Source organism: Mauremys mutica, chromosome 1, assembly GCF_020497125.1.
Source record: "Mauremys mutica isolate MM-2020 ecotype Southern chromosome 1, ASM2049712v1, whole genome shotgun sequence".
Lineage (NCBI taxonomy): Eukaryota > Metazoa > Chordata > Testudines > Geoemydidae > Mauremys > Mauremys mutica.
The window spans coordinates 84,828,891-84,841,492 of record NC_059072.1 but is presented as its reverse complement, the minus strand read 5'-3'; the positions used below and the strand labels follow the sequence as shown (position 1 = coordinate 84,841,492).

The following is a 12,602-nucleotide window of genomic DNA, read 5'->3' as shown; positions in this document are numbered from 1 at the left end:
TTAAGATTTTAAACCTGCACTTAAATATTCAAAAGTCAGGAAATGCCAAAGCTAACATTATAATTTATAATTATTTTATAAACAATTATTTTTATAAATAAGTTATATTTATAATATCATAATATATTTTTAGTGAAGTGGAGGTCAAAGTAGTGATGGGAAAATTGGTTGAACCAAAATAGTGTGCCTAATATTTTGTCCATCCTCCAAACTAAACCAGAACCTCTTTTCTATTAAGGAGTCTTCCTCCCTGAAGCCATTCAATTTTTAGGGGAAGTGGCCATTCAGCAAGTTCCCCAAAATCCCGCTGGTGGCAAAGCCCTCTTTGGAGGGAAAGTGGTGGGAGAAATGAATCACACTCTCTTTTTGTGACAATGTTTGTTGATGGTGAAAATTACTTAGCTCTATAATGAGACAAGGTGAGTGATGAAATATCTTTTATGGGACCAACTTCTGTTTCTGAAAGAGACCAGCTTACACAGAGATCTTTTTAGACCTGCTCTTTTTCAGGTACCTTTCCAAGTCTTTAAGAAGAGCTCTGTGAAAGCTCAAAAGCTTACCTCTTTCACCTGTAGAAGTTGGTCCAATAAAGGATATTACCTCACCCACCTTGTCATTCTAATATCCTGGGACCTACATGGCTACAACATCACTGCAATTAGCTCTTTAGTGGTAGGTCTCCTTCACAGGGAATTACAAAATCTAGTAGCCTTTGAGTTACAGATAAGTCTTACTGCAAATGCTTCGTTCAGGTTGAAGTGAAGCTTCTCTAGTACTTGAGCCCTAGAAAATAATATGTACTTCCAGAATTCTAGAACACAGAAATATAAATGGCTCTAGGGTTTCATAAATTCACAATGAGCTCTGAGTTGTAAATAACAAGAAAGACTTGCTTAGGCCTGGTCTACACTAGGACTTTAATTCGAATTTAGCAGCATTAATTCGAACTAACCGCTCAACCGTCCACACCAGGAAGCCATTTAATTCGAACTAGAGGGCTCTTTAGTTCGAATTCGGTACTCCACCCCGACAGGTGGAGTAACGCTAAATTCGACATGGCTAGCTCGAATTAGGCTAGGTGTGGATGCAAATCGAACTTAGTAGCTCCGGGAGCTATCCCACAGTGCACCACTCTGTTGACGCTCTGGACAGCAGTCGGAGCTTGGATTCTCTGACCAGCCACACAGGAAATGACCCGGGAAAATTTGAATTCATTTTCCTGTCTGGGCACTTTGAATCTGACATCCTGGCTGGACATCGGGGCGAGCTCCGCAGCACCTGCAACGATGCAGAGCTCTCCAGCAGAGGAGTCCGGCCAATCCAAGAATAGAAAGAGGTCCCCAGCATGGACAGACCGGGAAGTCCTGGATCTGATCGGTGTGTGGGGCGAGGAGTCTGTGCTGTTGGAGCTGCGCTCCAGCAAGCGGAATGCAAAGACCTTCGAGAAGGTCTCCAAAGCAATGATAGAGAAAGGATACAGCTGGGATGCAATGCAGTGCCGCGTGAAAATCAAGGACCTGAGACAAGGCTACCAAAAAGTCAGAGCGGCAAACGGACGCTCCGGAGCCCTGCCCCAGACATGCCGCTTCTACGAGGCACTGCATGCCATTCTAGGTGGGTCTGCCACCACTGCCCACCAGTGACCGTGGACTCAGTGGATGGCATAGTGAACCTGGACAGTTCCTCCTCGATGTTCGCCGATGGGGAAGATGAGGAAGGGTCTGTGGAGGACGGCACAGGCGACAGCGAACACAATACCGCTTTCCCTGACAGCCAGGATCTCTTCATCACCCTCACAGAGATCCCCTACCAACCCTCCCCGGCCGTTAACCCGGACTCTGAATCAGGGGAAGGATCAGGCGGTAAGTGCTAGAAACATGTAAACATTTATTTTTTATAAAACAGGTATAAAAAAATAGAAATACTATATATAAAATTTTCAATGAAAAACTATATGAAAAGTAGGTCCACACATATAGAGATTGAACAATAATCCTCCAGGGACAATTCAAGAAAGGTCTCATTTAGGTCCTCGAAAAGCCTCCGCAGGAGGTTCCTGGGGAGAGGTGCCTTGTTGGGTGCTCCGTGGAAGCACACTCTTCCGTGCCAGGACATCCTTATGTAGATGGGAATCATCGCCTCGACAAGCATGGCCGCATATGGTCCTGGTCTCTGCAGGGCTTCCCTTAGCATCCGCTCTTTGTGACTCCGAGGGACCCGCATCAGGGTGATCTCGTTCATGAAATGCTGCATCTAATTAGGGCAATTAGTGTATTGTTACTGTTGTGAATGGTTGACTTTTACTTTGCATAACAATGACCCTCGCTTAACAGCCACGTGTTGTAGGCCACATAGGAAAAGCATACATTGATCTTTCCCGTGCACTGGCGGGAGTGGCTGGAAAAGGGTCAGAGTATATGATTTCCAGATTGCCTTTAGCGGGAGGGCACAGCTATCCATTAACTGATAAGCAGAATGTACTGTAAGGCTTACCAGGACTGTCTGCTAGACGGATTCAGCTGTCTCTCCCCACTTGTCCGCTCTCCTGTGCAATGCCGCAGCCAATGAGAGCGTATTCCGAAATCTCGAACTTGTCCTGAGATCTCGTGAGACTTGTTGCCCTGTATGGTCTTGTTCAGAGAAACTGACTAGACTGTGTTCACTGTTCGCAAACATGTATCTGTTCAAGGAAATCAGTTACTTTTCCCATCACACAGCTTCGGCTCTTTCCCGGACTGCCCCGGCATCCCCCTCGCAGAGGCTGGCGCAGATTAGGCGGCGAAAGAAAAAGACTAGGGACGAGATGTTCGCGGAACTGATGGCCTGCTCCAGAGCCGAGGCGGCAGAGCAGAGACAGTGGAGGGAGACCCTATGTCAACAGCATCGCACACACATCGAACGGGAGGACAGGTGGCGGCAGGAAGACCAGCAGGCGACTCAAACGCTGCTTGGGCTAATGAGGGAGCAAACGGACACGCTCCGGCGCCTTGTTGATGTTCTGCAGGACCGCAGGCAGGAGGACAGAGCCCCCCTGCAGTGTATCTGCAACCGCCCTTCCCCGCCAAGAAGTCCTGCCCCCCCCTCACCCAAAAGTACAAGACGGAGGGGCGGTAGGGGCCGTGAGAACTGTCACTGCACCACTGCATAGCGCTAATGTACCACACACCTCTCACGCTATAAATTTGTAGAAGTGCTTCCCTTACAGGCTCACCCAGTCCCAAATCCAAGTTTCATCCCCCCACTGTGTATTAGATTATTAAAAGCTGTTTGCTGTTATTCACTGTTTCAGTCACGTCTTTCGTGTCAGAGGATTTTTTTGTGTATGGGGGGGGGGGATTTATAATTGCACAGTATAGCCTATATTACCAGGGTACAGACTTGGGGCCATGATCAACTGCAGGGCACACACACACTGCAGTCAGTAGGCACCAGGGTCACTCTGTGTGGTGTATGCTGCCCCGGGTCATTCTGTGATGTGTATGCTTGTCCAGAGTCCTAGCGCCTGCCACCCCCTTAATGTTAAGGCACGCTGCCCTTACCATGCACTTCCACCGTAGCAACGAGCCTCTCCGCTGCCCTGAGCCCCAACAAGAGCCCTCATCCACGGACAGATACTCACCCTTCCCCCACACCCCTCACCCCTTCCTATGCCCAAACCCGCAGCCCACTGCCGTCATCCAAACCCCTATCCAAAGAAGGCACCACTCGCCCCTTCCTGCAAACCCACCCCTTCCTGCAATCCCTCCCCTTCATGCACAACCACTTGCAACCGTCCCCCACCCCAGAGACCTATGTAGGAGCAGGAGGATGTCATTCCTCTATGGAACAAGCGGTCTGTACATCAGTGCACACCGTGCCCAGCACAGTATGCGTCCATGTTTCAACACCTGAACAGAAATGCAAAGTAAAACAAAGATTTATTAATAATGAGTGTAACAATTAATTTGCTTTAAAACGTGCTTTGGAAGTGGGGGAAACTTGGAGAACGGGGTATGTAACCGCAGATCGAAATCGACACATACAGACACAGGCCCAGGGTCAGTTTCTCTTGAAAGCAAGTGGAGAGTCATAGGTTACCCTGCTCTCCGAGGAAACTTGCTTTCAAAAGCCTCCCGGATACACAGCGCTTCCCGCTGGGATCTTCTATCGGCACGGGTGTCTGGCTGAGCGTAAACTGCAGCCAGGCGATTTGCCTCAACCTCCCATCCGGACAAAAAGGTCTCGCCCTTGCTCTCACAGAGATTGTGTAGCACACAGCAAGCAGCAATAACTACGGGGATATTCTTTTCGCTGATGTCCGAGCGAGTCAGTAAGCTCCACCATCTCCCCTTGAGACGTCCGAAAGCACACTCCACCACCATTCTGCACTTGCTCAGCCGGTAGTTGAAGAGTTCCTTCTCTCTGTCCAAGGCGCCTGTATAGGGCTTCATGAGCCAGGGCATTAGCGGGTAGGCTGGGTCCCCGAGGATCACTGTAGGCATCTGCACATCCCCAACCGTTATTTTGTGGTCCGGGAAGAAAGTACCTGCCTGGAGGCGTTTAAACAGACCAGAGTTCCTGAACACACGCGCGTCATGAACCTTGCCCGCCCACCCAACGAAGATGTTGGTAAAACGTCCCCTATGGTCTACCAGTGCTTGCAGCACCATTGAAAAGTAGCCCTTTCGGTTAATGTACTCGCTGGCCTGGTGGGCTGGTGCCAGGATAGGGATGTGAGTCCCATCTATAGCCCCACCGCAGTTTGGGAATCCCATCGCGGCGAAGCCATCTATGATGTCCTGGACGTTTCCGAGAGTCACTACCTTTGAGAGAAGTTGCTCAACGATTGCGTGGGCTACTTCAATCACAGCAACCCCCACGGTAGATTTGCCCACGCCAAAGTGGTTCGCTACTGACCGGTAGCTGTCTGGCGTTGCAAGTTTCCAGAGGGCTATGGCCACTCGCTTCTGCACACTCAGGGCTGCTCGCATCCGGGTGTCCTGGCGCTTCAGGGCAGGGGACAGCAAGTCACAGAGTTCAAGGAAAGTGCCCTTACGCATCCTGAAGTTTCGCAGCCACTGTGATTCATCCCAGACCTGCAGCACTATGCGGTCCCACCAGTCCGTGCTTGTTTCCCGGGCCCAGAATCGCCGTTCCACACCATGAACTTGACCCATTGCCACCATGATCTCCACGGCGCGGCGTACCCTGCTTTGTGAGAGGTCTGCGCCACTCTGTGAATTCCTGTCCTCACCGCGCTGCCGGAGCCTCCTCGCCCGATTTCTCAGCAGCTGACTATGGAAGAGGTGGACGATAAGGTGCGAGGAGTTGACAAAGGCCATAAGTGCAGCGATGATCGCAGCGGGCTCCATGCTCGCAGTGCTGTGGCGTCCGCGCTGTAACCGACCAGAGAAGGGCGTGAACAGATTTCCTGCCGGAGCTTTCAGGGAGGGAGGGCGTGATTGACGGTTCAATGACAACAGTTACCCAAAAGCACCCTTGACACATTTTTCCCCCAGGAGGCATTGGGAGCTCTACCCAGCATTCCAATGGGCAGCGGGGACTGCGGGAACTGTGGGATAGCTTCCCACAGTGCACCGCTTCCAAAGTCGACGCCAGCCCCGTTACTGTGGACTCAGAAATTCGAATTAGTGTATTTACTGTGGATACACAAATTCAACTTCATAAGGTCGAATCCACAAATTCGACTTAAGTAGATTCGAAATAGTCTTGTAGTGTAGACAAGGCCTTAGTTTCAAGTTAGCTGCTGCAGAGAAACCCAGGGAGGGCTGGCATCTAGTTACTACTTCTCCTTAACATGGACAGTATATGTTACTTGAGGGGACAAGTGAAATGATCATGTGCTTGGCCCTCAGCCAAAGACCCTGGAAATGGATCTGCAAAGACAAGGAAGCTAGAACTGTTTGGAAGAAGTAGTTTAACTTCTAGGGAGTAAACTGGAAGCTTATCTGAGGACTGGAAAAGAGAGGCTCTTTATCTGAAACATATCTACCCTCCTAACCTTTATATACTGAAACTTTTAACATGTACCTTTAACTAACCAAACCTTTTGAATCACTTAATTTACAATCATCACTAGTTCAAAGACAGCGCCACTCAAGCAGCATTGAAAAGAAAGCTAGTGGGTGACAGTAATAATATATATTAAGGAATTTAAGAGGGAGTTTGTGCAGGAGTGTGGGACTCAGCCCGCCCATAATAAAGAAAATAAATGTAAGCCACATTTTGGATTTCAGGTCTATGATAAAAGGAAACATTTCTTCACACAATACATAATTAGACTATGGAACTCACTGTCAACATGATGCCACTAAAGCCAAAAATATAGCAATTCAAAAGGGACAGGGCATGTAAATGTATAGCAAGGATATCCAAAGTTGTAACAGTCAAAGTAGCAAAAAGAATATCAGAAGGCAGATAAGACCTCCAGCTTCAGGGCTTAAGCCAATCTTTAACTATGAGTATTTAAGATGAGACCTTCTTGAGGGGAATATTATCTTACATCTGCCCCTGTGGGGCTTCTTGCATCTTCCCCAAAACATCTGGTGTTAGCCAGTATGGCAATCGCTATGTACTTATGTATTCCCCTCTCATTTTTCTGTCAAGGTCACCACTAAAAACTCTCCATAGCAACAACAGCCCCTAAGGAAAGCTATAAAAAAGATAATACTGGCCTCAGCTGCTATAAACACCCAATATCAAGATGAGTCTCCTTTTGTAGTATGTGAGGGGAAGGAAAACACAGAGGAGACCTTTGGGATCTAGGAAAGCCAGGGGACCTTTTCCAATCTTCCCCAAATGGAGGTATAAATGACTTGCCCAAGGTCACGAAATGAACCAGTGATGGAGCTGGGAGTAGAATCAAGGGGTCTCCTGATTCCCAGTCCTAATCTAACCTCACCATCTCCTACAGCGTTTTGCCTGTAAGAGGTGGTTCATAATTCTGAGAATGTTAAATAAGGTAATGGAGAAAGCTAGGTTAAATAGATTTAGTCTGTTCACACATTCATAACCATTACCAGTTATTTTTCTGCTACTTCCTGATTGTGTTCCTTTAATCGGCAAGTGACTCAGGGTTCCTATGTTGTCATCTGTTCCTCCTCTCACGACTATGATGCCAGAATTATTTAATGAGAATATTTCAGGGTCCAGAACATCATAACTGGAGGGGGGAAAGAAATAAAAAAATAATTCAAAAACTAGATATTGTATTAAAAAAGACTTCAAAACACATTCATAATATTCATTCTACCATCACTGAATTTTGATTATTCTTTGATTACTTTTATAAGTCGTAAATAATGATCAGAAGTTTTAAATTCTGAAAAAAATAAGACAAAAAGAATACTCTATAGCACAATTCCAAAACATTCAGTAGACTCAGGAATAGTGCTTTCCTGGCTTAACAAAACAAAAATACTATAATCATCACCCAAAACAGTACAGGGTAACTGTTGTACGATGTAAGATTTGCTTTACCCTTGTGCATAGGAGTTATAAATTTTTTCATGCAACTTCATGAAGGGAGCTAGTCATATAACCAAATTGACCAATGGGATTTTAATTAAAAATGTAAGCATTAGCATTAATAATAAATTCAATGTTTTAAGTATTACAGTACATCATACCTGTTCAAATGTTGTAAACTGCAAACTCCAATATTATATTGCTCTTCCAGCCTCTTTTTAAACAAATTGAAGTGACTAATTGCCAGATAAATGTTCATCTGAGACCTCCAGGGCATCTCCTCAAGACACACCTGATGGAACCTTTTTCGTTGTAAGTAATTACTAACAATTGGATTCAGCAGTACCACCAGAGTGTGAAAAGCTACTTTTTCTATATCATCTCGCTGTTTCCTAAACAAAAACATTTTAATGATTTTGTACATTAGCAGAACAGATGTTGTGCTTTCCAAAGCTATGATGGAGGAAGAATGATAAAGAGCACACAACAGAATAATCCCATTATACATCAACAGACTTCTACTAGCTCATAAGCACATTATACATTTCTATAAAAAGGACATCTACAGCTGTGATTTTACTGAACCAGGACAGGATGTATTTTTCTTTTTCAAATATATTTAATTTTAGAGAGATTCTACAACATGCAGGTCAAATCCTGATACTCTCTCTTTTATTACTGACTTCCAAGGGAGTGTTCTCTGAATAATGACTGAAGAATTAGGCTCTGTGTTGTACTCTGTCATTTAAATAGGACATTGCAGCAAGTACTATATGAAATGTGACACTAGAAGGTACTCTATAGCCTTTATATCTGATAAAACAATATTTAGCCTTCTATTGCCACTTGTTGAATCCACCACACCAAAAAAAATCACAACTGGATAAGTTTCTATAGCAGTTTCAAAATACAAGGCTGAAACTCACTGCAGGAATTCTCATCAATGGGCTGGGGAAGTAATAAAAAGGAAACTAATTTTTTATTTAGTATTCATGCACTGATATTTGCAGAAATTTTTTTAAAACTACAGAATATGTATGCTGGAATGAAATTTTTCTCAACCCATATTTCCTTGACTGATTTTGCATCTGAAATACACAACTGACTCAATACATTGCATCTGCACAGGCAACCACCATTACCCAAAGGTGAAGGTCTTCAGAGCCCAACACTTGTTGGGCCTGAAACACTAGAAGAACCAAGAATCTAATCTTCTGAAATTGGTCCCAGAGTAGGAAATCTTCTTCTAAATTTCCACATGAATGATCTACTAGGATTGATTAAAAGAGCTCTTCCTCCAACTGATCATGTTTGTTTATTTATTTAGGTATTTTTATATAAAAATCTCATTACTAGAAGAATATGGAAGGTTGTTTCCCTTTCCAAGTGAGCTTTTTACAGTAGGCTGTTCAAATAGTAATGTATTTGAATGTCCCATTTCTTAGTTTGAAGATGATATCACCACTAGTTTGATCAATATTCTGGGAGCTTATTGATATGAACTGGAAGCATCTACCATCCAAAGCAAAACAGAGGAACCATTGATATCAGTATCTTATTGGGACATGGAGGAAGGACATCCAGGATGCCATGAAGTCTATGTGGTCCTCTAGTGATACCTCCTGGTCAGAGGTACTAAGGTTTACATTCGTCTTACTGATTCATGAATTCATATGTTTTAGGGCCAGAAAAAGCCATTAGATCATCTAGTCTGAGCTCCTGTATATTGCTGGCCATTACATTTCACACTGTTAGCTCTATATGGTGCCTAATAACATATGTGACTAAAACATTCCTCCGAGAAAGGCATGCATTTTTTATTTGAAGACCTCAAGAGATGGAGAATCCACCACTTCCCTTGGTAGATTGTTCCAGTGGTTAATCACCCTCACTGTTAAAAATTTGTACTTTATTTCTAATTTGAATTCGCCTGGCTTCAGCTTCCAGCCTTTGGTTCTTGTTATTCCTTTGTCCTCTAGATTAATGAGCCCTTTAATGCCCAGTATTTTCCCTCCATGAAGGGGCTTTTCAATTGTGGTAAGCCAACTCAAGTGATCTAACTCAATTGATAAACAGAACCCTCTGGCCCGTCAAGACAGGGCCTTAGAGAGCTTTTACTAGATGGTGTCTGAAAACTATGACATGGTTGAAAGGATCCTGAATTAGATTACTTATGAGATAGATTTTGTGACCATGGTTTGAAGCACATGTTATACCATGCCAAAGTGTTGCACAGAAGAGGGTGATCTGTGATCCTGCTGTTATGATCAATCCCTCCTGGAGGTCATTCCCTTTAGCATAAATTCAGAAATAAAACAGACATCGGTATAAAGTAAATTTCCAATAAAGTTAATTCTACTTTTATAGTGAGTATAAATAGTGAATTCTAACCCTGTAAATTTACCTTTGTGCTTCTGGAGATTTCCCCAGACTTGGGTGTCTCAGGAAATATTGTCTAAGACTCTCTCTTCCTCTAAAGGGGGACATTACTTCTTTTCTTGGTTTCTTCAAAGTTGATGTCTCTACGGACTTAAAAAATATTTGCTACGTCACAAACTAATTAAATATTTCATATCTAGCTCTTTAGGCACATTAATTGCATCTACATCACTATTTGCATTCAAAATATGTTGTAGTTCACTTCTGTATAAATGTAAATGGAGAAATAAGAGAAAATATGGAATTTCAGAATTATGTCAAAATATGGCATTGAAGGAAATATTATGCATTCCAGAAGGTTATCCCAGAAAACTCTTTTTGCAAAAAGAGAGAATACTTCAGATGTTTCAAATTGGGGTACTGGTCAGGATCCAGAATAATTCTATTTCACTTATCAATATTTTTCAACTCTGAATCATCACAGTTCTTTTCCTGTCATTTTAAAAGAAATTCTGATACTGCAAAATCACTGGACTTATTTCCATATATTATAAATTGTAGTGAATGAAAACAGAACTACACTGAGAACTATTATTAGCTGGATTCAGTGAAGCTGTACTGGGATAAGACATTTCTAAAGAATCAATCACATAAATCACTAATAAAGATGCCAGGAGATACTAATTATGCAACAGAAGCAGGAATTTTAGGAGTTGTATGAAAGCTATCAAATGAGAAATTTTGTTATCCTTTACAAATTCCAAGAAGATAATGGTATTACAGACTTTTGTTTTAATTTTTTATACATATTAGTACATGGGCACTTCTTTAAAATCTCCCTACAGAAATATTTCACAAATTGCTTGAAAAAATGCAGGATAAAGGCTTTAATTTTGCTTTAATATATTTCTTTTTTTTTTTAAAGTAATTCCCTGGCAATCTTACACATCTCATGGATTGATTATTACCTCTTGATTTTTGTGCAGGAGCACATCTCTTTCAGCAGTGCCAGTAACCTGTTTCAATTATCTCCCTTCAGAATCTAATAGAACCCAAGCATGTCCAGAAGGCTCTGAGGGAGAACACTGTTCCACCAATAGACTATTCTATCAATAGTTTGATAGAACTGTATAATTTTCTTTTGTTCTCAACTATCAATAAAGTGGCCCTTAGTAATCTTTTTCTCCAGCTCCATCATTACATGTCACCACGGGTTACAGATGACTTGCAACAACTAAAGCTAAGAAAGTGGAGGCTAAAGTGATGTTACTGATCCATAAAGCCCTAAATGTCTTGAGACCTGTCTATTTGAGACATCACCTCTCTTCGAGTGCGATGGTAACACAGTTGTAATCAGTGGAGGCACTCATGCTAAAGTCCCATAAGTTTCAAAGGGAGCTGCTGAGAAGGTATTCTCTATGAATTTTGTAATACATTACCCTTCCTTGTCTGAAATAGCTTATATCCGTTGGCCTTTAGGGAATACTGCAATGCCCATCTCTTTTCCTGGACTTTTAGACCGGGGCATATTGAGGTTTGGAATTTCCATCCCAAAGACTAGGAATTATGCCTGTTTCCATTCCTGATATTTAATTTTGTTTGTATTATTGCGCTTATATTGTTGCTATATGGTAATGATATACAGCTTTAAATAAAAATACAACTCACTTTTTGGAACTCCACTACTGCTGTTGTGTGCCGCTTTGCATCTTCAGATACACTGAGCTCACTTACTTCCTTTGCCAAAGTTCCCTTGATACCAAGAAAGTGGTTATTCCTCCTAAAAAACAAGCAACAACATTAAATGTTAGTAATATAATAATTAAGGACCTGTCTGCGGGAAGAGCTAGGGTACCTGGAATTCCTATGGACTTCAATGAGAATTGTGGGTGTTCAGAATCTCACAGGAGCCTTGTCCTAATTTCTTAAATGTTATTATTCTTTACAAGTCTTTGCAGACTCTACAGTATATATAAAGCTTTCTAGATAGCTTAATTACGTCAAACATTATTTTTGTTCTTCCAGTTGCATTAACTAAAAAATCTTAGGCCACTCTCTCCAGCCTAATTATCAGCAGGGCTGGTCGCTCGCTAATACTAGTGATCCAGGGAAAACTCTATCCTCCTGATGTCACTGCGACACACCCAATGGCCATATTGCTGAGTAGAGCCTGTAAAAGAGAGGCTTGGGCAGCTATTCATGACAGAAATGGTCTTTACACAGACTTAGGAAGGGAGAAATATCCCCTCCCAATAGTGCGTAGTCTCTGAGGCTGTATAGCTTTCGAGGTCCATGGAACTTTAGCAGGCCAGTAGCCATGGAAGCAGTGTTACCTTGGATGGAGCCCTTATACTTTACAGCCTTTGCTGTATCTGGAATTCTGAAGACAGGAACCAAAATTATTTTTTGGGTTCTGGTACTACTGTAATTTCAAGTTACCTTCTTAAGAAATCTTTCACACTGCCTGTCCATTCCACTAGTCGTTGAAATTTCTCTTCATTCAGTGCTTTGTGCAAAACTTGAACAAAGAACTCAAGGAAACGAGGTTTCTTCCTGAATTTCATTACTATGTTAAAAATAAAATAATATGGAATTATCATGTGCTTTCTTGTATTAATATTCAATTGTTTTCTGAATTCTGCTTTATATTACTACTTTTTATTAGATGATTTTTCAAGGCATATTAATATTATGTTCCACATAGACAAAGGCAAGCAATATGCTAATATTAAAATCAGATAGTTCAATGGTATACA

At 42.6% G+C, this 12,602-nt stretch overlaps 1 protein-coding gene across 2 annotated transcripts in view; it reads right to left on the bottom strand.

Moving 5' to 3' along the window:
• Positions 1-12,602, bottom strand: part of CFAP54 (cilia and flagella associated protein 54) — a 220,844-nt gene that overhangs the window by 103,241 nt on the left and 105,001 nt on the right. For both annotated transcript variants that reach the window (XM_045000813.1, XM_045000816.1), the window contains exons 31-35: positions 12,286-12,412; positions 11,515-11,626; positions 9,872-9,996; positions 7,629-7,859; positions 7,020-7,162 (exon numbers count right to left, since the gene is read on the bottom strand). In XM_045000813.1, coding sequence (XP_044856748.1) covers positions 7,020-7,162; positions 7,629-7,859; positions 9,872-9,996; positions 11,515-11,626; positions 12,286-12,412 — 738 coding nt within the window. The remainder of the gene's footprint in view (positions 1-7,019; positions 7,163-7,628; positions 7,860-9,871; positions 9,997-11,514; positions 11,627-12,285; positions 12,413-12,602) is intronic.